Source organism: Leptodactylus fuscus, chromosome 9 (assembly GCF_031893055.1).
Source record: "Leptodactylus fuscus isolate aLepFus1 chromosome 9, aLepFus1.hap2, whole genome shotgun sequence".
Lineage (NCBI taxonomy): Eukaryota > Metazoa > Chordata > Amphibia > Anura > Leptodactylidae > Leptodactylus > Leptodactylus fuscus.
The window spans coordinates 3,171,722-3,197,773 of record NC_134273.1 but is presented as its reverse complement, the minus strand read 5'-3'; the positions used below and the strand labels follow the sequence as shown (position 1 = coordinate 3,197,773).

Below are 26,052 nucleotides of genomic sequence, written 5' to 3'. Positions count from 1 at the left end.
AGATGTGGGGACAAAGGGGAAAGATGATTAAACCCTTGCGACATAACCGTTGCTACAGTTATGGTTTTTTTTCTAATTCTTGCAGCGTTGCCAAAGCCGCCAGTAGCTGTCACAGTAACAGAGACAACAGCCACGAGTGTCACCCTGACGTGGGATTCTGGAAACCCAGAGCCACTTTCCTATTATGTGATCCAGTATAAACCCAAAGCATTAGAAGGGTCTTTCCAGGAGGTCGATGGAGTTGCTACAACTCGCTACAGTATTGGTGGGCTCAGTCCTTACTCTGAGTACGAGTTCCGTGTCATTGCAGTTAACAACATTGGTCGTGGACCTCCAAGTGAAGTGGTAGAGGCTCAGACAGGCGAACAGGCCCCTTCAGGTCCTCCTCTGAGAGTCCAGGCCCGAATGCTCAGTGCTAGTACTATGATCGTTCAGTGGGATCCTCCCGAAGAAGCCAATGGACAAATAAGAGGATTCCGAGTGTATTACACGTCAGACCCACATTTACCCTTCAACATGTGGCAAAAACATAATGTAGTGGACAGTCTTTTGACAACTATTGCAGGACTGACAACCGGGATCACGTACAGTATCCGTGTGCTGGCATTCACTTCGGTGGGAGATGGACCACCTTCAGATATGGTCCAAGTAAAGACACAGCAGGGCGGTGAGTAAAGGATGGAAAATGACAGAATGTTGATGTTCTTTTAGTGTCTTTTACAGAAGTTTGAGCCTTTTTGTTTCTTATTTTTCCAGTTCCTGCACAGCCAATTAATTTTCAGGCAGAAGCTGAATCTGACACAAGGATTATGCTGACCTGGCGCTATATACAGCAAGAACGCATCGTCTCCTATGAGCTTCTGTACTGGGAAGGACAAGATGGGCCACAAGTGAGTGCCACATGAAACCACTGACCTTCCATTCGTAGCATGTTGTGTGATAGTCTGACCGCCGCACTTCACTCATATAATGGATTAGAACTGAATAGTCCATTTTTTTCGCATGTAATCCCTTATACCAGAGCCGACTGCAGTTTTGTCTCCGGTTGATGCTGATATTTGTTTCATTAGAATATTTTATTTTTCAGCAAAAAATAACATTTGCCCCATCATCATTTTATGCCGTGGAGGGGCTGAAGCCGGATACCATGTATAATTTCAAGCTGGCAGCCAGCTCTTCTATGGGTCTGGGGGTTTACACACCAGTGATCCAGGCTAGGACAGCACAGTCCAGTAAGTATCTGATAACGGTATAGACTGTATGATATAGAATAGGATGTGTCTATGGCGGTCTCTGGATGTACAAGGGTAAGTTACTGCTGTCACATGACGGGATTATGGAATTAGTTTCTCCCATCTAGTAAGTAGCCAAGACAGACTTTTCACTGCTTGCTTACACAAGAGTCCCATATTCAGACTCGCCCGACTGCTGGGGAGCAGATTGGAGGGATTGTACTGATGGCGACTGCAACGCTGGAATCTGCATGATGGGAAGTCAGCGTCTGCCTCATCCTAGGCTACAGCGCATCCATCATGTATTGTAGAAACTAAGCACAAGTTCTCTTCTTCTGAAATTGTTCTTTATAAAGGAAGAATATAGCAAATGATGATTATAAGACGATATCTGACAATATAGTCACCTATACATCAGGTCATGGTATAGGCCTGTTGTGCATAGTCGGGTAGCCTATATGAACAACACAATATAATCAATGGATGAATACACAATAGAGATTTGAATAACACGCACCCATAGGAGTGAATGGACGCAGCCGGCACGCAGGGGGTTAAGCGGCTGGACGCTGGTCCCGTCTGCGTGCCGGCCAGCTCCATTCATTGCTATGGGTGCGTACTATTCGAATCTGCCGTTTCGAATACTGCTCGCTCATCTCTAATAAACACATGTAATGTAGTATAAGAGTCCAGGAGAGATGTAAGAAGCGATAGAAATCCTCTGAAAGAGAAGTAGTGGAGTAAGGAAGTCCCGCAGGATTCACACACTATCATCGTGCCTGACAGCTTCCAAGTTTGGGGATTGGTTTAAATTTTTAACACAAATGGAGCAGGCAATGCCAGATCAGGTCTCTGTAATACTAGGCAGAATCCATAGAATTTGGTGACTATTTAGTATTTGATGGGCTGCAGCCTTAGTCATTGGTGAGGTTGATGTGTGAGAACCCGCACGGACGAGGCTTGTGAATTGCAATTTTCATCTTTATTTTGCCATCACGTTGTTGCCTTTCCTGCCAGTTTACTGCATCAGTTTCTGTTTATTTTCCTCATTATTTGTTCTGTTACCAAATAGCGTCAGTCTATTGATCTAATCCACAATTCAATAGACTCTAAACCGAACATTTCCAGCTGATCTCCAGTTTATAACAATTTGATCCCTGAACTTTCTGATCTACATTCAGCGACATCTGCCTCTCTGTTCTTCTACAATGGACATCCACATGTTGGGTGATTTTGTTCGGTGGCTTTTGCCGTCTTGACCTTCTTCCCTACATCTGTGGCTAAAATAAACCATATAAAGCAGAAATAATATTAAGTGTCCATGTTTCTGGTGCAGATAACTGGATAAACATTTCTGTAATTTATAATGATAGAATTCTGCTTACAAGGAAGTGACGTAATCTAGAGATGTGAGCGGTCCGGCGCCTATGAAGCATCACATCTCCCTATCACAGTGTTGTCCTGCCAGGGAATATTTGGGTTGTATAATATGAGCTCAGACATGTTCAGGTTCCTGTTGTGCTGATTTGAGGGTGGACTGATCAGGGCTATTTGGTAACAGTGTTGCAGACCATTTTCTTTTGCCTCCGCCATGTTCATCTCCTTCCCCTTGCCTGCGTTTTTTTCATCCTCAGCTCCATCTGCCCCGCCGCAGGATGTGGAGTGCACCAGCCTTAGCTCCACCTCCATCCGGGTAAGTTGGGTGGCTCCACCAGTCTCCAGCCGCAATGGAGCTTTAACCCGCTACTCTCTGGCCTATCAAGCGGTGGCTGGAGAGGACACATCTCGGCATGTTGTGGACAATATCCCACCAGACTTCTCCAGCTGGGAGATCAAGGATCTGGAGAAATGGACTGAATACAGAGTTTGGGTGCGAGCTCATACAGACGTAGGCGCTGGGCCTGAGAGCCCCGCAGTCATTGTGCGGACAGATGAGGATGGTAAGTGTCCAGGACCTGCTCTCACCTATCTGCACAATGGGTCGATTCTCTCACCTGTTCTCTATCTCACTCCTTTCCTGAGACACACTGGTGGTGGATGAGGGATCTCTGGGAATCTTCTCCCAGCTTTACACTCCTGTAACAACTGTCTCTTTTCAGCATTGTCGGACGTGACATCAGAATAAATGAGACCTTGCCCAGTCGCTCTACAGTCTCTTCTGTATTCCCCATAACATACAGAGACTGTGGATTTTACTTCCTCTATGGAATAGGCATCTTTATTTATTCATGGTGCTATAAATCCAATCCGGGAAGAAATCTGAATTCCAAGTCTCAATGAGAAATTGTATTAGGAGACGCCTGACTGGAGCCATTAATTTATCCCCATTAAAAGGTTAATTCAGCAGGGCGACCCCTGGGCCTAATGTGACCAATAAATTAGACAGTAGTCAGTGGCTGCAGACTGTGCTGGCCCCTAATCCAGAATGGACTGTTCTACAGATCTGTCGGATGTTTCCTAATACAGACACCAGTATTTGTTGACCCTTCTCCTCGGACAGTGCTGAGCAGTTCTATGTGTCTTCTCTGTAGTCTAGATTGCACTAGTCGTTCGTTCTGTGTTTCATGTTTCCTTTCACTTTCTCGGAGAAATCTTCCACCATAATTCTTACAATATGTTTAATGCACCAGTATGAGATTGAGAACGTCCTGGTTACTGTGATGCTGAGCCTTGTAGTTCCCCTCATTGGAGTGACCATTAGACTTTGTACCGAGGACATAGTCCCAGCAGTTACCACCTCGTTCACCATCTCAGGCTGTTCTACGAGTAAATGATGCAGGAGAATTTCTTGAAGATTTCTTCTCATCTGCACTTTGTTTTGCTTCAGTGCCCAGTGCACCACCTAGGAAAGTTGAAGTTGACTCTGTGAATTCCACATCTGTGCGAGTGACCTGGAAGTCGCCTCTTCCCACTAAGCAGAATGGTCAGATCCGCGGCTACCAGGTGACTTATGTGCGCTTGGAAGGTGGCGAACCTCGGGGAAACCCTGTTATTAAGGACGTCATGTTGGCAGAGGCCCAGGTAATGCACAAGGACTACTATTTTTTCCCCCTTTTCTTGATGGTATTCATATAACGCTTCAAAAATTTTAATCTACAAGATGTCAGGATTTGGACATAAGTTGGTTCTTCACTGGTTTGACCCTTTTCATCCTTCCTCCCTACCAACTAATCCTATCTGAACTGCAGAGCTCATCCATGGTGATCTGCAATGTGACGCATGCCCCCTGTATAGAGCTAATACCTATAGACATACTCCTCATACACCACCATTACATGCGTGTATCTCCCATGTACCCTGGCATGTCTCACTCCAATGTGGCATCTCTACTGTTGTAACCCTGTGACCCTTTTCCTACCACTTACCCCTCTTCTCTCTGTCCCTACCAGTGGAGACCTGAGGAATCTGCAGACTACGTGAGTATACAGTTTGGCACCAGTGGGCAGACGGCGTGATCGCATTGTGTCTGCAGAGAACACGGGGTTGTCACAGAGCCGTCATTGACTCACAATGGGCAAAACTTTGTTTCCTTGTTAGCTCTCCAAAGCTGCAGCGCCTATGGCTGTACTAGTTGTAGCGTCTAGATACCCTGCACCCTCTGCCATCACATTGCACATAATGCAAATTAAAAATAAAAACTACATAATGTGGAAAAGAGATTGTGGCCACTTTATGGGGTGCGTCCATCTCCCCCCAGCCCCCATACATACAGCGTACAGTCTTTGTGACAGCCCCTTGTTCTTGACCTGTAATCATCGGCTCAATGATGGGATTCTGCATTCTATAACCTTCCAGACACATTGTCTGTCTCTCCTCTTACTGTTCTTCCAAGCTTGGAGAAAGGCAGAGTTCTTGCATGGAGATTGGGGTCTGGCGGGACCTCGGTGGGTGGGTGGCCGGCTCCATCAATCAGCGTCTCTTCTCCTTCTGTTTGGTTGTGATTCTCCGTGGATAAATCATGGGACATAATGATCACCATCACTGTATAAATCGCATTTCTTTCTGTGCTCTTTTCCTCCATTACATCAGGATATGTTTTACCTTTATATTCACGGCTCTTGAGTCGAGCACTTGGAGGACTGTTAAGATCTTCATCGGCGATTATCTTACAAAACTGAGGAATATTCCTGCACTCCTAAAATAAAAGCTGTGCAGCGCCCCGCACCACTTGTCTCCTCTGAGCAAGGTCCCAACCTCTGCAAGTGCTGTTTGTTTTGATAGACAACAGAGATGCACATTCCTGCAGTGCCCCCTTCTGTCTGAACCTGGAACTGCAACAACACTTTCTAAACTCAAATTTTGCTTTTATTGTGTTTTTTTCCCCCACTTTTAGGAAGCCCTGATAACTGGGCTGTCTCCAGAAACCACATATTCCATTACTGTAGCAGCATACACAACAAAAGGGGATGGCGCTAGAAGCAAACCCAAAGTTGTGACCACTACAGGAGCCTGTGAGTACTGGCAGTATGTCTGGGAATAACATACTGTATTACAATATTATTATATCATCTAGTCTTTTTATTTCCGAGAATACAGACTGAGAATATAGACTGATCTTTTTAATCTTGGGATAGGTCACCAATATAAAGTCAGTGGGAGTCCAACGCCAGACACCCGCACCGATCAGCTGATATCTGAACAGTGTATGATGCTGAAAACAAATGCTCTGTAAACTGTGTAGTGGCCATGACACACTGTTATCGCTCAGTAAATAATTCATTTAAAGGGAGTCTCAACAGAACCAGCATATCACCCCATCCCTGCAGATAGATAGGTTACTGTCACCAGACCCAACATATCACCCCAGCCCTGCAGATAGATAGGTTACTGTCACCAGACCCAGCATATCACCCCAGTCCTGCAGATAGATAGGTTACTATCACCAGTACCAGGATATCACCCCAGCCCTGCAGATAGATAGGTTACTGTCACCAGAACCAGCATATCACCCCAGCCCTGCAGATAGATAGGTTACTGTCACCAGACCCAACATATCACCCCAGCCCTGCAGATAGATAGGTTACTGTCACCAGACCCAACATATCACCCCAGCCCTGCAGATAGATAGGTTACTGTCACCAGAACCAGCATATCACCCCAGCCCTGCAGATAGATAGGTTACTGTCACCAGTACCAGGATATCACCCCAGCCCTGCAGATAGATAGGTTACTGTCACCAGAACCAGCATATCACCCCAGCCCTGCAGATAGATAGGTTACTGTCACCAGACCCAACATATCACCCCAGCCCTGCAGATAGATAGGTTACTGTCACCAGACCCAACATATCACCCCAGCCCTGCAGATAGATAGGTTACTGTCACCAGAACCAGCATATCACCCCAGCCCTGCAGATAGATAGGTTACTGTCACCAGTACCAGGATATCACCCCAGCCCTGCAGATAGATAGGTTACTGTCAGCAGAACCAGTATATCACCTCAGCCCTGCAGATAGATAGGTTACTGTCACCAGAACCAGCATATCACCCCAGCCCTGCAGATAGATAGGTTACTGTCACCAGACCCAGCATATCACCCCAGCCCTGCAGATAGATAGGTTACTGTCACCAGACCCAGCATATCACCCCAGCCCTGCAGATAGATAGGTTACTGTCACCAGAACCAGCATATCACCCCAGCCCTGCAGATAGATAGGTTACTGTCACCAGAACCAGCATATCACCCCAGTCCTGCAGCTAGATAGGTTACTGTCACCAGAACCAGCATATCACCCCAGCCCTGCAGATAGATAGGTTACTGTCACCAGAACCAGCATATCACCCCAGCCCTGCAGATAGATAGGTTACTGTCACCAGAACCAGCATATCACCCCAGTCCTGCAGATAGATAGGTTACTGTCACCAGAACCAGCATATCACCCCAGCCCTGCAGATAGATAGGTTACTGTCACCAGAACCAGCATATCACCCCAGCCCTGCAGATAGATAGGTTACTGTCACCAGAACCAGCATATCACCCCAGCCCTGCAGATAGATAGGTTACTGTCACCAGAACCAGCATATCACCCCAGTCCTGCAGATAGATAGGTTACTGTCACCAGAACCAGCATATCACCCCAGCCCTGCAGATAGATAGGTTACTGTCACCAGAACCAGCATATCGCCCCAGCCCTGCAGATAGATAGGTTAGTGTCACCAGACCCAGCATATCACCCCAGCCCTGCATATAGATAGGTTACTGTCACCAGACCCAGCATATCACCCCAGCCCTGCAGATAGATAGGTTAGTGTCACCAGACCCAGCATATCACCCCAGCCCTGCAGATAGATAGGTTACTGTCACCAGAACCAGTATATCACCCCAGCCCTGCAGATAGATAGGTTACTGTCACCAGACCCAGCATATCACCCCAGCCCTGCATATAGATAGGTTACTGTCACCAGAACCAGCATATCACCCCAGCCCTGCAGATAGATAGGTTAGTGTCACCAGAACCAGCATATCACCCCAGCCCTGCAGATAGATAGGTTTGGGTCATGTGAGTCAATCTGTGTTTTCCCTTTGTGAATTGCTGCCTCAGTTGCCAAGATATGGCATTTTTGTCAATATGCAAGTTAATTCCTTGGAGCAATGAGAATCTTTCCATTGTTTGCAGATTCCCTTTAAATAGGCCATCAGTATGTAGTCTTGGATGACCCCTTTAATAATTCTTGCACAGTCTTCTCTTTGTTGTGTTTTCCATTAGATAAATGGAAGTTTCCTGTGTTAATGACCCCATGCAGGGGCTTTACAGGAGCACTCCAGCAGAATATAGAAGGTCCCCTCCATCTAAAAATGAGTTTGTGTGCAGTGTAAAGTTACTGAATAACTTACTAATAGCTTTATTGTGGTTATGTGCTCCCCTTCAGACCATTGACCTTATCTGTACTTCTGTATGAATAGGAGGTAAAACTTGCAATGAAAATCTATTAAAGCCTCAGTTTGATCCCATAGAGTTTGGCCTTCTCCTCCTTTAACACAAAGCATAGGGCTGTCCATCCCAACGACCTAGAAAGGTTTTATGATCCATGTATGTGGTGTTCTTCCTTTTTCTATGTATGTGGTGTTCTTCTTATTTGGGCTGGCACTGAGACCTTTTATCGGTCTCAGGTGAGACTATCAGATCCCAAGCCCACTTGGAGTGAATGTCCTGTCCTCTGTCCTGTGGCTGCTGCTGGGATAACACTCCAGAGTTTACATTACTGCTGTGCCTATATTTTTGCACAAGCGAACCAGATGAGCCCACACCCAGGGAGGACGGAGATTGGAAGTCCATGTCAAGCTATCATTATCCACATACTATTTTGCATGAAGCATTGGGAGAATGTTTTAAGACTGGCGATTCTTCCAGTCTTAGTTGATTCACTTGGTGCAGGAGAAGATACAGGGCCCTGGGACTAAACGAGGGGACTTCATAGGTAACCATGCCTTTATGTGTATTTTAGTGCCTGGAAAGCCGAGCATAGGAATTAGCACAACCACTCAAAACACAGCACTGGTTCAGTGGCATCCACCACGGGAGGTGATGGGAGAGCTGCTGGGATATCGCCTGCAGTATAAACGCGTGGACGAGGAGAGATTTATCACTATGGACTTTGGAAAGAATGAACATCACTACACGCTGACCAAGCTTCATAAGGGAGCCACCTACATTTTCAAACTGTCTGCCAAGAACAGGGCTGGTTTTGGAGAGGAGGCCGAGAAAGAGATCTCTACTCCCGAGGATGTTCCTAGTGGCTTTCCCCAAAATTTGCAAGTTGTTGGACTGACGACATCCACAACGGAACTGTCTTGGGACCCTCCAGTACTTTCCGAACGCAATGGGAAGATCACAAACTACACCGTGGTTTACCGTGACATCAATAGCCCCCAGGATCTGATCAATGTGACACGAGACACTCACATTACACTTGTCAACCTCAAACCAGACACTACCTATGATATTAAGGTCAGGGCAAGGACAAGTAAGGGGCTTGGGCCTCTGAGTCCCAGCATACAGTCCCGCACCATGCCAGTGGACCAAGGTAAGGCTCCCCCAAGAGCAGTAACAGGAGTGATACTCAGTAAAAGGATCTCCAGAGATTACAAGATAATGACGATTTTCTCTCTCCTTGCAGTATTTGCTAAGAACTTCAGAGTGAATGCGGTGATGAAAACATCGGTCTTGCTGAGCTGGGAAGTTCCTGACTCCTACAAATCAGCTGTGCCTTTCAAGGTCAGTTCTGGGGAGCGGCCAACGCCTCTCTGAGGGGTTACGGGGAGCTGGGGTATGTTTTGCAAGGAAAGTTTGATATTTAGTGACCAAACTGGTGTGACCATTCGTACATCAGCCTCCGTAGTTCTCTCTTGACCTGAAGGACTCCCATTAGAAAAGCAGCTTGTCAGCATTCACACTTTGTGATCCCCCATGTCAATCTGAAGTATTATTTTTAATAAAAATATAGACAGAAAGTTGAGCTGACTACTTTGAAATGATTGTAAAATGTTGGTTGGATCAGATGAGACAAATCCAGTAGACCATTAGCACACACTATATTGGGACGCGTACACATTACACCTCCTGGAGCTTTTATCACATCCCATTCTACATCCAGAGACATTAATATGGAGTTGCTCCTCCATTTTTCCTCTCTGGAAAGGCTTTCTACAAGGTTTCGGAGTAGTCTGTGGGATTTTTTTGCCCCATCATCCAGAAGAACATTTGTAAGGTCAGACCAATGTTGGATATTGATAGGGCCCGGCTCATACTGTCCGTTCTAGTTTGGTCAGAGCTCGGTTCAGTTATTCAGGTTCTTCCACACTAAACCCACCACCCATGTATTTGTAGACCTTGCTTTGTTCACTGTGGGACGGTCATGATAATATGGATGAAACCTCCCCCAAACTGTTTCCACAAAGGTGGAAGTTGTCCAACTTTACAGCTGGCATGATATAGATGGGCATGTAACATTATCCTGGCATTCACCATACTGTCAGGTACAGAAGTGTGATGAGATCCGTGTGGTCTCCATCGCTCCAGAGTCCGGTGGCGGCATTGTGTTATTCACCTCTCCACCCAATGCTTGTAGGCAATTGAATCCCAACACATGCGCTCGATGACTCCATCTTGCCTCTCCACTTGCCCTGTCTGCACTTCATGGCTAAGGCATTGCAGTTCCTTCCACAACTTGCAGATCATGTGGAATATTTAGAAGGGAAGACATTTCTGGAAGTGTTATATTACAGGACCATTCTGGAGAAGATGCCAACAAACCCTTCATTCGGAGGGCAATGATAATGTGATAATTTAGGCAAACAGAAAAGTTTACCAGCGTAAGAATGTGATCAGCGGCCACTGAATTCGGGTGTGGCTTTGCCCACATATGTTATGTATATATTAGAATATATATATAACATGACTAGGTGCTGGATTTTATATTCCTGTGGCCACGGGACTGAATGAGGCATGTCCCGTTATATAAGCTCTGTATTTGCAAGATAGTTCCAGATCTACGGACATTAACATATCATCTTTGCCTTCTCAGATTCTATATAACAATCAGAACGTAGAAGTAGACGGCCATTCCATGCGCAAACTGATCAACAACCTTCAACCAGACACCGAGTATTCCTTTGTCCTTATGCACCGAGGCAGTAGTGCCGGTGGCTTGCAGCACCGAGTGTCCATCCGTACAGCCCCGGACGTCCTGCAGAGCAAGCCATCATCTTCTAGCAAGTACATGGAGGATGGGAAATTTACTCTGTTCTTGCCGCGGGTGCAAACTTCTTCTCCAGTGAGGTAGGGCTGGTCGTGTTCTGGTAGTTTGCAGTAAAGTCTTTGTTTCTATTTCTTTGATAATGCCAATATATTTTTATTGCTCTTGCCTGACAGATGGTATTACATTGTGGTCGTTCCACTTGATAGTTCCAGAAACCTGATTACACGACAAAGTCCTGAGGAAATGGAGCTGGAACAGGTGGGATATTTGTAGCTCTCTACTTGTTATTCGGATGTATTCATCATATTGTAGTTGGACAATATCAGAAGGTGAGAAGTGCGAGTACACTTCTATTCATGGAACTGCTTTCCTCTAAATACTCCTGCGAGTTCCTCAATAAATAAATGTATCCAGGCGTCTATAGATCCAAAGATAAATCAGATGGTATGATCAAGGAACATGCTTTTGGGTATTTTGATCCTGAGTTGGAAGCGTTGTCAGGTTAGGACGGTTATAGATGTTCTGTGTTAGGGTCTATTCTTGTAATTTTTCATTGTGGTACTGAAGGTGTTCACCTACATTTTAGATCCTTGAAGCCATTAATCAGGGGACTCGTCGGCAAAAAAGACAAGCGAGCAGGAACAAGCCATATATAGCGGCGCGGCTGAACACACTCCCCGAATCATTCACTCTGGGTGACAATAAAGAATATAATGGTTTTCTCAACAAGCCTCTGAATGACCAGCTCAGCTACACCTGCTTTGTACTTGCAGCTCTCGAGGACGGCGACACGGTGAGTCTGCAGTCTCCAATATTGCTGAACCTGGATATTGCTCCGATATTGTTGAACCTCTTGATCACCGTCTCCTAGTGTGTGGGACCTAATGATATCCCCTCATAGCAAATGTCACAGGAGATATGAACCAGGCAGGTGAATTTCAACATGTCCGATCGCTTTGCTCTCATGGAGATAAGCTATGATCGGAGGAGTGGATTTCTGCATCCTCTCTATTGAGACCACCTATACACTGTGCTCAGCCCTGTACATGGCTCAGCTCAACAAGGATTCAGATTCTTTTGATGTACATATATGTGGATAGATTCCAGAGGGCAGTATGAGGACAAGCCTGGTATAACCACTAAAACTGGACCTTGTTGTTGTTGTAGAAAAAATACGCTGCCAGTCCGTACTCCGATGAAATTGTGGTGGAAGTGTCTTCATTAAAGCAACAAGAAGAACCGGAGATGCTCTGGGTGATGGGTCCAGTCCTTGCCGTCATTCTTATCATCATCATTGTTATCGCTATTCTTCTGTTCAAAAGGTAACGCTGCCCCCTACAGCCCTGGCCAGTATATACATCCAATCATTCAGTTTTACCTACCAAATGCTGCTTACATGACGCCTGCAAGATCAGTAGTGTCACTGCTAGTTATCTAGGAATGACTTGTGAGGACGTTTCACTCCGACATGAGGACAATGCAATTAATATATTAGGACTATAGCTCCAACAGTAATGAATATCTCTACTCCTTAATGTTCAGTAGTGTCAATGCCGACTGTGAACTTGTTATTTTACAGTCTACAGTATTTTAGAGTCCATACAGTATATGTCCATCCCCAGCCTGGTCACTACATTACATTACAGATCTATCCCAAGATTTGTTCTCTGGTGCCAAGAACTTTCCGCCACTCCGAGGCCCTGCGATGTTTAATGCCACGTCCATTATCCCTGTACACACCACATAATTATAATCTTTTGCCTTCCTCTCATGTGCGATTTTTGTGTATCTGCTTTCTTGCTATGTGAATTAATGTCATTTATTCTTTTTGTGCTTGTCCCGGACACAGTAAGCAGGAGAGGTAGGAAGATCTTGTGTTCTTACATCATGTCCATGTAGCCGCGAGTCCCTGCACTAGTTCTGTATGAAACTACTGATAGTCCTTAGAAGAAGTACTCCGACCACCTGGCAGTCTATAAGTTATAGCTTCTTCCCTCCTGTCATCGCTGTGTGCATCTAAGGTGACCACAAATCTGAGTCTCAGAGTCACGTCAAGAATAGACTCCAAGTGCAGTAACATTCCTCCAATAGGCGGCAAGTGTGGGATGAACAAATCCTGGAATATTCTGGAAATTCACAGAAAACAATATTTCTGGTTACATTTGGTCTCCTAAATTCTACCTTGTTTTGTGAGATTCCGAATTATACTGCAACCCAGGGCCGGATTCTCAGAACGTCTATAATGCTGGAGGAGTCGGCTTTTACTATATATGTAGAATACAATGAACCTTACCTGCACACACGATGTGTTAGAATATTTGTTTTCTTGTTATTTTTATTTTTTTTCTTCAATTTTCCACTTTTCTTTACAGGAAACGAACCAACTCCCCCTCTAATAAAGAGGATCAAACTCCAGGGGTCAAGGAATCGCTCTTGGGACATTCATCCGATCCAGTGGAACTGAGACGTCTGAACTACCAGACCCCAGGTAGCAGCCGCCTTCTGTACTTTCCACTTATTCCACTTTTCTTTCCCATCATCATCTCCTGTTGTGAGGGCTCAGAACGTTGTGATTTTTCTGAAGGATACAAAGCAATAGATTCGTGACCAGCGTGTTTGAGGACAATGTGAGCAAGGCGTCGTTTCCCCTTACTACCCCTAAGAACGTGCCGACATTTTAGTGACCAAACTTCAGCTTATCCATTAGTTTTGCCACCACAGACACATTTTTGGTGTACCAAGGAAAAACGTAGATCCAGCATACACCAGGCGATGGATAAATAAAAGCTTCAATCTTTATTCGTCAATTCTTTATAAAACATTCTGCATGTTCACAGGAAAGATAATGCAGACAGGGTGTATGCCACCGTATGCCACCTGCGGGAGGCATACGCCCTGTCTGCATTATGTTTCCTGTGAACATGGAGAATGTTTTATAAAGAATTGACGAATAAAGATTGAAGCTTTTATTTATCCATCGCCTGGTGAATGCTGGATCTACGTTTTTCCTTGGTATAAGCTTTGCCTTACCAGTTCAGGTCCACTGGTTCTGTGCATCCCGGGCTTATGATGGACAACTTATAAAGGGTGAGCTGAATATCACAGTTGTTTTACGTACATTTTTGGTGTGGTTACTAAACCGCAGCCCCTTCCTCCATAATGCTCGATGCCTCTCTCTGGTTCCATCAATTCTCCTTATACAAGATGCTATCGTTGTCAGGGGCCATGCGTAGTGTGTGGCTACAGTAAGAGATAGACACAACAGGAGCGCCCAAGCAATGATCGAGGCCATATCTGACTAGTCACATTACACCCGAGCACCCGATTGTTGTTATGGCTGATGTAACCATCTATGTATGTGATCACAACAGACAACAGGGTTTCCTATAGCATGATCTTGCTGGTACACATAGAATATCTTCTCTGCAAACATTTCCTTCAATATCCTCCATATCTCCAGACTCTAAAGCCATTACGGTTTCCCTGCTAATATCTACAAGTGACGGTGTCACTACTGCAGCATTGTAGGTGTCCATCACTGTCACCTCTGATATCCTCTCACCTTGTATGTCCAGCTAACTGTATACTTAAAGTTTAATCCTCTTCTGACAACTCAGCAGGTTTCTGGGCAATTTTTACAGGGAGAAAGCTGTCAGCCATTTATCAGTCTCCTCCAGTGGAGATTCTTTAGTATTTCCCATCTGTCTACTAAATACATGTGAGATCCGGTGCCAGACAGACCCTCGCTCCCATGTCGCCTGCCCTCTAACTGCATTCTGTTCTTTGCCGCTTTTGTTTTCCTTGCAGGTTCCAGTGTCCCCAGTTATCCGAATATCTCAAGTTAGTTTGCCAATTTACTGTAACCATCTAGAGAAGTTCTCACTCCCCTCATGCCCTACTCATTGCCGGCTCTTGCTTTAATTTCCTTCACCTCCTCTTCACCTCATATCATCCTCCTCCTCGGCTGGGCACCGTCTTTGTTTTGCTCTCTGCGTATCTTGGATTTTGCCTTTGCTCTTGGTGAGAACCTCATTCATTGGGGGAAGACGTAGAGTAGTGATGTGATTAGGCGAGGTCTAGAGCAGGTCTTAGATGGGTCTACAACATGGATCCCACCCTCCTGAGACCGGGTACCCCATTATTGTAATGTCTCTTCCCCTGTCTTTTCTGACCCAATTCCTTGATGTTCCTCTTATCTACCGTGTAGAAGAGACAAAGTTTTTCACAACTCCCCATTATTTCTTTTCTGCAAACCTTAACCTTCTTCCAAAATTGCAGTTTTTATGGTTTTAACCCTGTAAAGTTGCTCTACCTGTTCCCTCCATCTTACTTGGAGACTGGATATCATTTCATCTGCTTGGTATGTCCTCACCCTGTTTGTCATTGATCTGAAGCATATTTCTAACCCACTTTCACCCATGGATTCATTTTCAGGCATCAGTTGTCCATGTTTTTGACTCTTTTCCTCTCACGGCATCTCATTGCAGTGCCTGAGTCTGTGGTGTGGATTTCCTAGGCTCCACGGGCTGCACACTCTAATGCAGAGCATGCTAACATTGGCTTCTTCCAGGGTGTTGCAGCATGCTGCGTGTCTCCAGCTCTGTCCATCTGTCTCGCTGCACTGTCCATCTCCATTGTCATCCATAGGGCAGGAGCCTAGTCTTACTTATGTGTCCTTCTGTCATGTCAGGTATGAGGGACCATCCACCCATCTCCATCAATGACCTCGCTGAACACATCGACCGTCTGAAGGCCAATGACGGACTTAAGTTCTCTCAGGAGTATGAGGTGAGATCTGTGTATTGTCAATCCTTGTTTATACACCAGCCATGAGAAGTTATTATTCTTACTGCCATCTTCATTATTTTTTGATGTTCCAGTCCATTGATCCCGGTCAGCAGTTCACGTGGGAGAATTCTAACCTGGAGGTGAACAAACCAAAGAACCGATATGCAAACGTCATTGCCTATGACCACTCCCGTGTCATCCTCACCTCGGTGGACGGTAAGCAGGATTACATTTGGTCCTCGTTTAACCCTTTGTCAGCCATTGCACCTCTAATCTCCCGTTTCTCGCTCAGGTGTCCCTGGTAGTGATTACATCAATGCCAACTACATAGATGGGTACAGGAAGCAGAACGCTTACATTGCCACACAAGGACCGCTACCCGAGACCCTCAGTGACTTCTGGCGCATGGTGTGGGAGCAGAGAACGACCACCATTGTCATGATGACTCGTCTAGAGGAAAAATCCAGGGTAAGACATAGAGGAGACACCTAGAAGCACACTGACTTACAAAGGCGTCCGTGTCTGTGGCTGCTAATGATATTGTTAATCAGTGCAAAATTAGCAGGTTTTATTACTTGCAATGAAAAATATGACCAGTGCGCGGCAGCAGTATATATATATGTATTATGTGCTGCACAATTTTATCTATAATTCATGAGATATAATGGACAGGGTTCCTTCCAGTCACTATACAGTCTTGTATTGTTGTACAGATATGTTTCATGATCCTGTATTATCTGACTGACAGGTGAAGTGCGACCAGTACTGGCCAAGTCGTGGCACCGAGACCTATGGAATGATCCAAGTCACCCTCCTGGATACCGTAGAGCTCGCCACGTACACGGTCAGGACATTCGCCCTCTATAAGGTAAGTAGGCTCCATGATTCAGGGCTTTTCGTGAATAACCTACAAACAGGGTGGCAGATCGGATCCATTTCCTTGACGCCCGGCTCACCCTCCTCCTCCTCCCAAGAGAGAAATAAGAGCGCACAATGCGGTAGAAGGTAGACAAGCAAATTAAGAGTGTAATGTTTTAATTTAATTTTCAATTATAATATAATTTTACGGTGTGCTGAGCTTAATGAGAGAAACAATAAATGCTGATAGTGATGTAGAGGGAAACTTTTTTTTGGGGGGAGGGGTGTTACCTATTGCGGGCTGTGGTTAGTGCACTGCAGGTCTAGTTTCTTCATCACTGAGGTTTTACAATCAGACAGAGTTTTTTCCCATGTGCAAACCAGATTATACAAGTGAATTGTCTGATAAGTCATCCAGGTAGTTTTCTTGCCGGAACGTTTAGTAACCGGTTTCATAGACTGTGACCAGGCGCCCGTACCGACAATCCGACATAGTAACTAATGGACATTTCATAATGGAGACAAAACACCAGACTCTTATTTTGCCCCTATAGAATGGATCTTGTGAAAAACGAGAAATCCGGCAATTCCAGTTCATGGCTTGGCCGGACCATGGCGTCCCAGAGTACCCCACACCCATCCTGGCCTTCCTGCGAAGAGTGAAAGCTTGCAACCCTCCAGATGCCGGACCTATGGTTGTTCACTGCAGGTAATGGAAAGAGACAAGTTCTAGAATGTTTGTCCACTTATAGGAGAGAGGAAAGTGCTGCATTTAGTGCCGTGTGCGTCAGAGAGAATACATCCCATGTTCACTTCACTCTGCGAATAGAGCTCTCGTCTAATGCACATGGAAGAGGATCCTGACATGAACTTCTAGGCACAGCCATCTATATAGTCTCCAGATACTCGTGGAATCCAAACCAAACAGGATACAACATAGAAAATTCAGACAGCGCCTCCTAATGTAAAGAGGCAGTAATACAAAAAGTGCAGCCTATAACATTCAGCTTCTTAGTATACATCAAACTGTAGCATCTGCCCCGACAAGGCGACCTCATTCACATGGGACCTGCAATAAACAGACCTCAATGTGAATACAAGGCAAGCAGGATCCAGATTGTGTGTCCAGACAACTGATCACATTCTGAGGTCCTGTCTGAAGTCTCTTGGTTTTTGTGCATTACATTGAGGGGGAAAGATCTCCATCTATGCACAGGACTATTTAACTAGAATAGAGCCCAGGTCTCTTAGATTCTACCTTACTCTTCTTTGTGTGTGTACGTGTGTGTGTATATATACACACATGTACACACATATATACACATTGTACACATAAGGTTAATATGACTTATAACAACACTGTGCACAGACTGGAAACTGAACTCTAAATGACTTTTGTTGTCTTCTAAGATAGGATATCACGTAGCAGAAAGTCACATAGTATATCTATATATATATCTATATATATATATCTATATATATATATATCTGTGTATATATCTCTGTGTATATCTATGTATATATCTGTGTATATATTGCTATATCTATATGTATGTATTTACTGCTATATCTATGTATATACCTGTGTATATATCTATGTATATATCTGTGTATATACTAAGGCAGTTAATCAGGAAGTAAGCAAAATCGAAGATCTGCTCATTTCTCGATGCTCACGTGGATTATTTCAGAGTCTTCAGTAGTTGATCCCTTTTTTAATGGCTAACTCATAATGATGTCAGATTACAAAGTTTCGAAGCTCTCGGCTTCTTCTTCAGGTTATTGAGATATACGTTGTAATCTGTCATCATTATGAGTTAGCCATTAAAAAAGGGACCAACTACTGAAGACTCTCAAGTTTTTTATTTTTATAATTTCTTCCCACTGGCTAACACGGTACAAAAACGTGGATTATTTCAGTTATTTTGCACCCCTGCCGCCCTGTCTTACGCTGCCATTGGCTATAGGAGAGGTCACCAGCTGAGCACCAGCCAGTCAGATTTGCTGATAGATGAATAACCGAAACCAAAATGTTGTGGCATATAAATAGGGGGTGTGGTGAGCAGAAAGGGGCGGGTCCTCAAATAATCATTCATTAATCATGTAGCATCAAAGTAATTTTCAAGTACATAAGTACAGTACGTAGTACCCATATGGTCTCTCTTCTCTCGGCAGTGCCGGTGTGGGCAGGACGGGATGTTTTATAGTGATTGATGCCATGCTAGAGAGAGTAAAGCTGGAGAAAACAGTGGACATCTACGGTCACGTGACCTGCATGCGCTCCCAACGAAATTATATGGTACAGACGGAGGACCAGTACATCTTCATCCACGAGGCTTTACTAGAAGCAGTGATGTGCGGTAACACGGAAGTGCCAGCACGCAGCCTGTATGCACATATCCAGAAACTGTCTCAGGTCCCTCCAGGGGAGAGCGTCACCTCCATGGAGCTAGAATTCAAGGTAGTCAAACACTTCTATGGCCAAAGAAGCAATGAACCAATGCAAGTAGGGTCATCTCTGCAACACTGAGGGTTGTGTATGAGCCTGTATACTACATTAGGGCTGTGTATGAGCCTATATACTACATCAGGGCTGTGTGTATGTATGAGCCTATATACTACATCAGGGCTGTGTATGAGCCTGTATACTACATCAGGGCTGTTTATGAGCCTGTATACTACATCAGGGCTGTGTGTGTGTGTATGAGCCTGTATACTACATCAGGGCTGTGTGTATGTATGAGCCTGTATACTACATCAGGGCTGTGTGTATGTATGAGCCTGTATACTACATCAGGGCTGTGTGTATGTATGAGCCTGTATACTACATCAGGGCTGTGTGTATGTATGAGCCTGTATACTACATCAGGGCTGTGTGTATGTATGAGCCTGTATACTACATCAGGGCTGTGTATGAGCCTGTATACTACATCAGGGCTGTGTATGAGCCTGTATACTACATCAGGGCTGTGTGTGTGTATGAGCCTGTATACTACATCAGGGCTGTTTATGAGCCTGTATACTACATCAGGGCTGTGTGTGTGTGTATGAGCCTGTATACTACATCAGGGCTGTGTGTATGTATGAGCCTGTATACTACATCAGGGCTGTGTGTATGTATGAGCCTGTATACTACATCAGGGCTGTGTATGAGCCTGTATACTACATCAGGGCTGTGTATGAGCCTGTATACTATATCAGGGCTGTGTGTATGTATGAGCCTGTATACTACATTAGGGCTGTGTATGAGCCTGTATACTACATCAGGGCTGTGTATGAGCCTGTATACTACATCAGGGCTGTGTGTGTGTATGACCCTGTATACTACATCAGGGCTGTGTGTATGTATGAGCCTGTATACTACATCAGGGCTGTGTGTATGTATGAGCCTGTATACTACATCAGGGCTGTGTATGAGCCTGTATACTACATCAGGGCTGTGTATGAGCCTGTATACTACATCAGGGCTGTGTATGAGCCTGTATACTACATCAGGGCTGTTTATGAGCCTGTATACTACATCAGGGCTGTGTGTATGTATGAGCCTGTATACTACATCAGGGCTGTGTGTATGTATGAGCCTGTATACTACATCAGGGCTGTGTGTATGTATGAGCCTGTATACTACATCAGGGCTGTGTGTATGTATGAGCCTGTATACTACATCAGGGCTGTGTATGAGCCTGTATACTACATCAGGGCTGTGTATGAGCCTGTATACTACATCAGGGCTGTGTATGAGCCTGTATACTACATCAGGGCTGTGTATGAGCCTGTATACTACATTAGGGCTGTGTATGAGCCTGTATACTACATCAGGGCTGTGTGTATGTATGAGCCTGTATACTACATCAGGGCTGTGTGTATGTATGAGCCTGTATACTACATCAGGGCTGTGTGTGTGTATGAGCCTGTATACTACATCAGGGCTGTGTGTATGTATGAGCCTGTATACTACATTAGGGCTGTGTATGAGCCTGTATACTACATCAGGGCTGTGTATGAGCCTGTATACTACATCAGGGCTGTGTATGAGCCTGTATACTACATCAGGGCTGTGTATGAGCCTGTATACTATATCAGGGCTGTGTGTATGTATGAGCCTGTATACTACATTAGGGCTGTGTATGAGCCTGTATACTACATCAGGGCTGTGTGTATGTATGAGCCTGTATACTACATCAGGGCTGTGTATGAGCCTGTATACTACATCAGGGCTGTGTGTATGTATGAGCCTGTATACTACATTAGGGCTGTGTATGAGCCTGTATACTACATCAGGGCTGTGTATGAGCCTGTATACTACATCAGGGCTGTGTGTGTGTATGAGCCTGTATACTACATCAGGGCTGTGTGTATGAGCCTGTATACTACATCAGGGCTGTGTATGAGCCTGTATACTACATCAGGGCTGTGTGTGTGTATGAGCCTGTATACTACATCAGGGCTGTGTGTATGTATGAGCCTGTATACTACATCAGGGCTGTGTATGAGCCTGTATACTACATCAGGGCTGTGTGTATGTATGAGCCTGTATACTACATTAGGGCTGTGTATGAGCCTGTATACTACATCAGGGCTGTGTGTATGTATGAGCCTGTATACTACATCAGGGCTGTGTGTATGAGCCTGTATATTACATCAGGGCTGTGTATGAGCCTGTATACTACATCAGGGCTGTGTGTGTGTATGAGCCTGTATACTACATCAGGGCTGTGTGTATGAGCCTGTATACTACATCAGGGCTGTGTGTATGTATGAGCCTGTATACTACATCAGGGCTGTGTGTGTGTATGAGCCTGTATACTACATCAGGGCTGTGTGTGAGCCTGTATACTACATCAGGGCTGTGTGTATGAGCCTGTATACTACATCAGGGCTGTGTGTATGTATGAGCCTGTATACTACATCAGGGCTGTGTGTATGAGCCTGTATACTACATCAGGGCTGTGTGTATGTATGAGCCTGTATACTACATCAGGGCTGTGTGTATGTATGAGCCTGTATACTACATCAGGTCTGTGTATGAGCCTGTATACTACATCAGGGCTGTGTATGAGCCTGTATACTACATCAGGGCTGTGTATGAGCCTGTATACTACATCAGGGCTGTGTGTATGTATGAGCCTGTATACTACATCAGGGCTGTGTGTGTGTGAGAGCCTGTATACTACATCAGGGTTGTGTGTGAGCCTGTATACTACATCAGGGCTGTGTGTATGTATGAGCCTGTATACTATATCAGGGCTGTGTGTATGTATGAGCCTGTATACTACATCAGGGCTGTGTATGAGCCTGTATACTACATCAGGGCTGTGTATGAGCCTGTATACTATATCAGGGCTGTGTGTATGTATGAGCCTGTATACTACATCAGGGCTGTGTATGAGCCTGTATACTACATCAGGGCTGTGTGTATGTATGAGCCTGTATACTACCTCAGGGCTGTGTATGAGCCTGTATACTACATCAGGGCTGTGTGTATGTATGAGCCTGTATACTACATCAGGGCTGTGTGTATGTGAGAGCCTGTATACTACATCAGGGCTGTGTGTGAGCCTGTATACTACATCAGGGCTGTGTGTGAGCCTGTATACTACATCAGGGCTGTGTGTATGTATGAGCCTGTATACTACATCAGGGCTGTGTGTGTGTGAGAGCCTGTATACTACATCAGGGCTGTGTGTGAGCCTGTATACTACATCAGGGCTGTGTGTGAGCCTGTATACTACATCAGGGCTGTGTGTATGTGAGAGCCTGTATACTACATCAGGGCTGTGTGTGAGCCTGTATACTACATTAGGGCTGTGTGTGAGCCTGTATACTACATCAGGGCTGTGTGTATGTATGAGCCTGTATACTACATCAGGGCTGTGTGTGTGTGAGAGCCTGTATACTACATCAGGGCTGTGTGTGAGCCTGTATACTACATCAGGGCTGTGTGTGTGTGAGAGCCTGTATACTACATCAGGGCTGTGTGTGAGCCTGTATACTACATCAGGGATGTGTGTATGTATGAGCCTGTATACTACATCAGGGCTGTGTGTGTGTGAGCCTGTATACTACATCAGGGCTGTGTATATATCAGATCCATCTCTACCGGCTGCACGGCCATTCTTATAGCCGCATGTACACACTGATAACATCCCCATCCTCCGTGATCTCTGGCCTAGTTTTTTGGGGGTTATTCGCTCCATGACGCTGCTTCATTGCAGAACAGATCGCATCATGTGAAAATATTTAAGGCCTCCCCAATACTCATTAAGGGCTCCAGGCCTGGGATTTGCGGAATCTCCAGTTTCCCTATGGCGCGGCGCCATGTTGTTTTACACAAGCCCGTCCAGTTTTTGGGTTATTTCTTTGATATTCACCTGATTTCTCTCAATCCTTCTGTTCAGTTGGTGAAATATTTGTTTATTTTCCCTTTAAAGCTTTTGGCCAACTCTAAGGCTCACACCTCCCGCTTCATCAGTGCCAACCTGCCATGCAACAAGTTCAAGAACCGGCTGGTGAATATAATGCCATACGAGATGAGTCGTGTGTGTCTTCAGCCCATACGTGGTGTGGAGGGGTCGGACTACATCAATGCCAGCTCCATTGATGGCTATAGGTAATATTTCTGCAGGAATCGGAGGGGGAGGGGAGGAGACGAGATGAATCTCTGATCACAAAACAGAAACGTTCTTGATCTGAGCACAATGGCCGCAGCTGTCGGCTCTGGTGGACATACGCCGCTTCCCGCCGTCATCTGCTATTTCTGGACAATGTTTTACAGGCAACAGAAAGGGTACATTGCTACTCAGGGACCCCTGGCAGAGACCACTGAGGATTTCTGGCGCATGCTGTGGGAGCATAATTCTACCATTGTGGTGATGCTGACAAAGCTGCGGGAGATGGGCCGGGTAAGGAAAAGCTTTGCTAAATCCATCTGAACCAAGGCTGTAATAAGTGCGAGATATCTGCTGTGATATATCTGGGTATATTGTGCCTTACACTGGTACGTGTGTCACTCAGTGGCTGCGCTGTAATATTCCACATCACTAGACTTGTGCTTTCCTCTTTACAGGAGAAGTGTCATCAGTACTGGCCCGCAGAACGATCCGCACGGTACCAGTACTTTGTGGTGGACCCCATGGCCGAATATAACATGCCTCAGTACATCTTGCGCGAGTTCAAAGTGACAGATGCCAGGGTGAGGCCTAGTATCAGGTAGATACCACAAATCTTCATTTATTTCCCATGTTCTGATTTCTGGGCCATTGTGTCCCGCAGGACGGACAGTCTCGGACAATCAGACAGTTCCAGTTCACAGATTGGCCTGAGCAAGGCGTGCCAAAAACAGGGGAAGGCTTCATCGACTTCATTGGACAAGTGCACAAGACCAAGGAGCAGTTTGGACAGGATGGACCAATAACTGTTCACTGCAGGTACAGATCCCCCAGATTCTGGGGTTGGGGTACATTATATAGTCTTCTATAACGCGTTACCCTGCTATGTCTGTCACAGTGCCGGCGTGGGACGGACCGGAGTCTTCATCACACTCAGTATTGTCCTGGAGCGGATGAGGTATGAAGGGGTGGTGGACATGTTCCAGACTGTGAAGACCCTAAGAACACAGCGACCGGCCATGGTGCAGACAGAGGTGAGGACCTGCACTTTGCCTCTCACAGGTTTAGGCCTTGTTGTACCTCTCATTACAAAATTAAGCAAACAGACAATTTTCCTCACTCGAGCCCCCTTGTTTTTGTGCCTTGTCTACACCTAGGGCTGAGCCTTACATCTGGTTTACGGGTTCCATCCTTTTCAGTTTTATTTCATTTATCAGATGTGGTGCCCAGAGGAGGGACCTGCACTGATTCACCTCTCCCATATCCTATTGCCACAGCCATAAATGCAGAGATGGGACGAGCCCTTTAAATAGGATTTCCCATGAACATAACCAATAAGTAATTGCAAACAGAAATAATTCAACATTTTACAGAGTTTAAAGATTTTCTCTGATCATCTCAGTGGTGACGTCTGTTGGTTGCCAATGGACTTACCCATGAATGCAGGAACTTTGTACAGTCTGGGCGGTCTGGGTCAAATAAATCTGTGGGGATCCTGAGTGTTGGATCCAATAATGATGGCCCATCCTAAGGAAAATGGAGAACCCCTTTAGTATATTTGATGCTACAAGTGGACCATCCATGTGTACAGCTCTGACACTGCTGTCTTCTCTTTCCCCAGGACCAGTACCAGCTGTGTTACAGAGCCGCATTGGAGTACCTAGGCAGCTTTGACCACTATGCAACATAACTACCGCTTACCCACTGGCTGAGTTGGGAGTGATCTGCGTCCAGGGACTATGGCATTGGACACGTCACCTTGTGCCGAGCCCTCCTTCTCCAGGCGCTGTTCCCACCTCATCACGAGATAATGCAAAGCTTTTGCAAGACTTGCTTGGGATTTCAGCACAATTCATTCCTTGTTCCCTTCCATACAGGTCTTGCTTCTCTGGCCCTATCTATGGCACACAGAAAAAAAAGAAAAAAAAAAAGAATAATACAATTAACATTTGTTTTTTCTATTATTTGTAAACATTATTTTTAGAGTATTTCTTTTTTTTATGCCCGGTGTTCTGGGACAGACGCCGCTGTTTTTTTTCAGTTCATTATTATAATTATAATTTTTTTATTGTTCTTTGAAATAATGATAGAGCTAAGGGAAATGATTCCGAGTGCAGGAGCCTCTGTGTTGTGTGCCGAGCTCCCCAACCACAGGGGGCGCTATCATGAAGGCTGATAAAGCACATTGTAATTGTTAGACAGCACAAGGATACATTGAAGAATTAAGCAGATTATCCCAAATGAAGAAATCACTTCGGGTGACCGGTTTGTGGACCTGCGTACTTGATGTCTTTCATCTCATCTGAAGCGAGATTGCACAGGAACCAATGGAAATCTACAGCGCATAATCACTGACTTTAGCACAAGGGTTGGACAATGAGGGACCAAGCTAAGACAACATTGCCCAGTTCTTTCTATTTTTTACATTATATTCTTTTAACCTTATTCCTTTTTCTTTTCTTATGTGGCGCAGCTCGCCTGGTGCGAGAGATGGTTAGAGGTGCGGTGGTACCTATGGCGGGATACACTATATATTTGCTCAGAGATGTAGGATGAAGACTCGAAGGATATATTTTCTTTTACCAAGTTATATTAGTTTTAGGCAAAATAATTAAAAAATAAAAATAAAAAAAAGTCTTTTCAGATCGGTGCCACATAACGATTCCTTCTGTCTAGAAAACCAGAACATTTTCTTATAATGTGCAGCGTTTCGGACCTTCTACTAAACACAATAAGTACTTCTGATGGTACTCTGTATTAGTCCCACATCTAGCGGAGGGCTGATGTATGAAATAAACGTGTGCAGAACCCGTGACGTTGTAAGACACCATGTGTGGGCTGGGAAGCGATCGCAACGCTGTCTCTCT

At 45.1% G+C, this 26,052-nt stretch overlaps 1 protein-coding gene across 8 annotated transcripts in view; it reads left to right on the top strand.

The window, feature by feature from the left end:
* The window catches only part of PTPRF (protein tyrosine phosphatase receptor type F), a 369,529-nt gene extending 343,710 nt beyond the window's left edge, over positions 1-25,819 (top strand). For 2 of the 8 annotated variants that reach the window (XM_075287303.1, XM_075287301.1), the window contains 26 exons: positions 86-667; positions 757-890; positions 1,088-1,232; positions 2,867-3,172; positions 4,060-4,253; positions 5,566-5,683; positions 8,679-9,257; positions 9,351-9,448; positions 10,758-11,011; positions 11,105-11,189; positions 11,518-11,724; positions 12,099-12,253; positions 13,304-13,419; positions 14,739-14,771; positions 15,622-15,719; positions 15,812-15,935; positions 16,012-16,187; positions 16,468-16,587; positions 17,132-17,286; positions 18,753-19,038; positions 23,009-23,187; positions 23,353-23,479; positions 23,644-23,769; positions 23,850-24,004; positions 24,084-24,219; positions 24,807-25,819. In XM_075287303.1, the coding sequence (XP_075143404.1) occupies positions 86-667; positions 757-890; positions 1,088-1,232; positions 2,867-3,172; positions 4,060-4,253; positions 5,566-5,683; positions 8,679-9,257; positions 9,351-9,448; positions 10,758-11,011; positions 11,105-11,189; positions 11,518-11,724; positions 12,099-12,253; positions 13,304-13,419; positions 14,739-14,771; positions 15,622-15,719; positions 15,812-15,935; positions 16,012-16,187; positions 16,468-16,587; positions 17,132-17,286; positions 18,753-19,038; positions 23,009-23,187; positions 23,353-23,479; positions 23,644-23,769; positions 23,850-24,004; positions 24,084-24,219; positions 24,807-24,875 (4,757 nt within the window). In that variant the 3' untranslated portion in view covers positions 24,876-25,819. Of the gene's footprint in view, positions 1-85; positions 668-756; positions 891-1,087; positions 1,233-2,866; positions 3,173-4,059; positions 4,254-4,621; positions 4,649-5,565; positions 5,684-8,678; positions 9,258-9,350; positions 9,449-10,757; positions 11,012-11,104; positions 11,190-11,517; positions 11,725-12,098; positions 12,254-13,303; positions 13,420-14,738; positions 14,772-15,621; positions 15,720-15,811; positions 15,936-16,011; positions 16,188-16,467; positions 16,588-17,131; positions 17,287-18,752; positions 19,039-23,008; positions 23,188-23,352; positions 23,480-23,643; positions 23,770-23,849; positions 24,005-24,083; positions 24,220-24,806 lie in introns of all 8 variants that reach the window. The other 6 variants (XM_075287304.1, XM_075287302.1, XM_075287300.1 and 3 more) reach the window with 5 other exon arrangements.
* Positions 25,820-26,052: the final 233 nt, after the last annotated feature.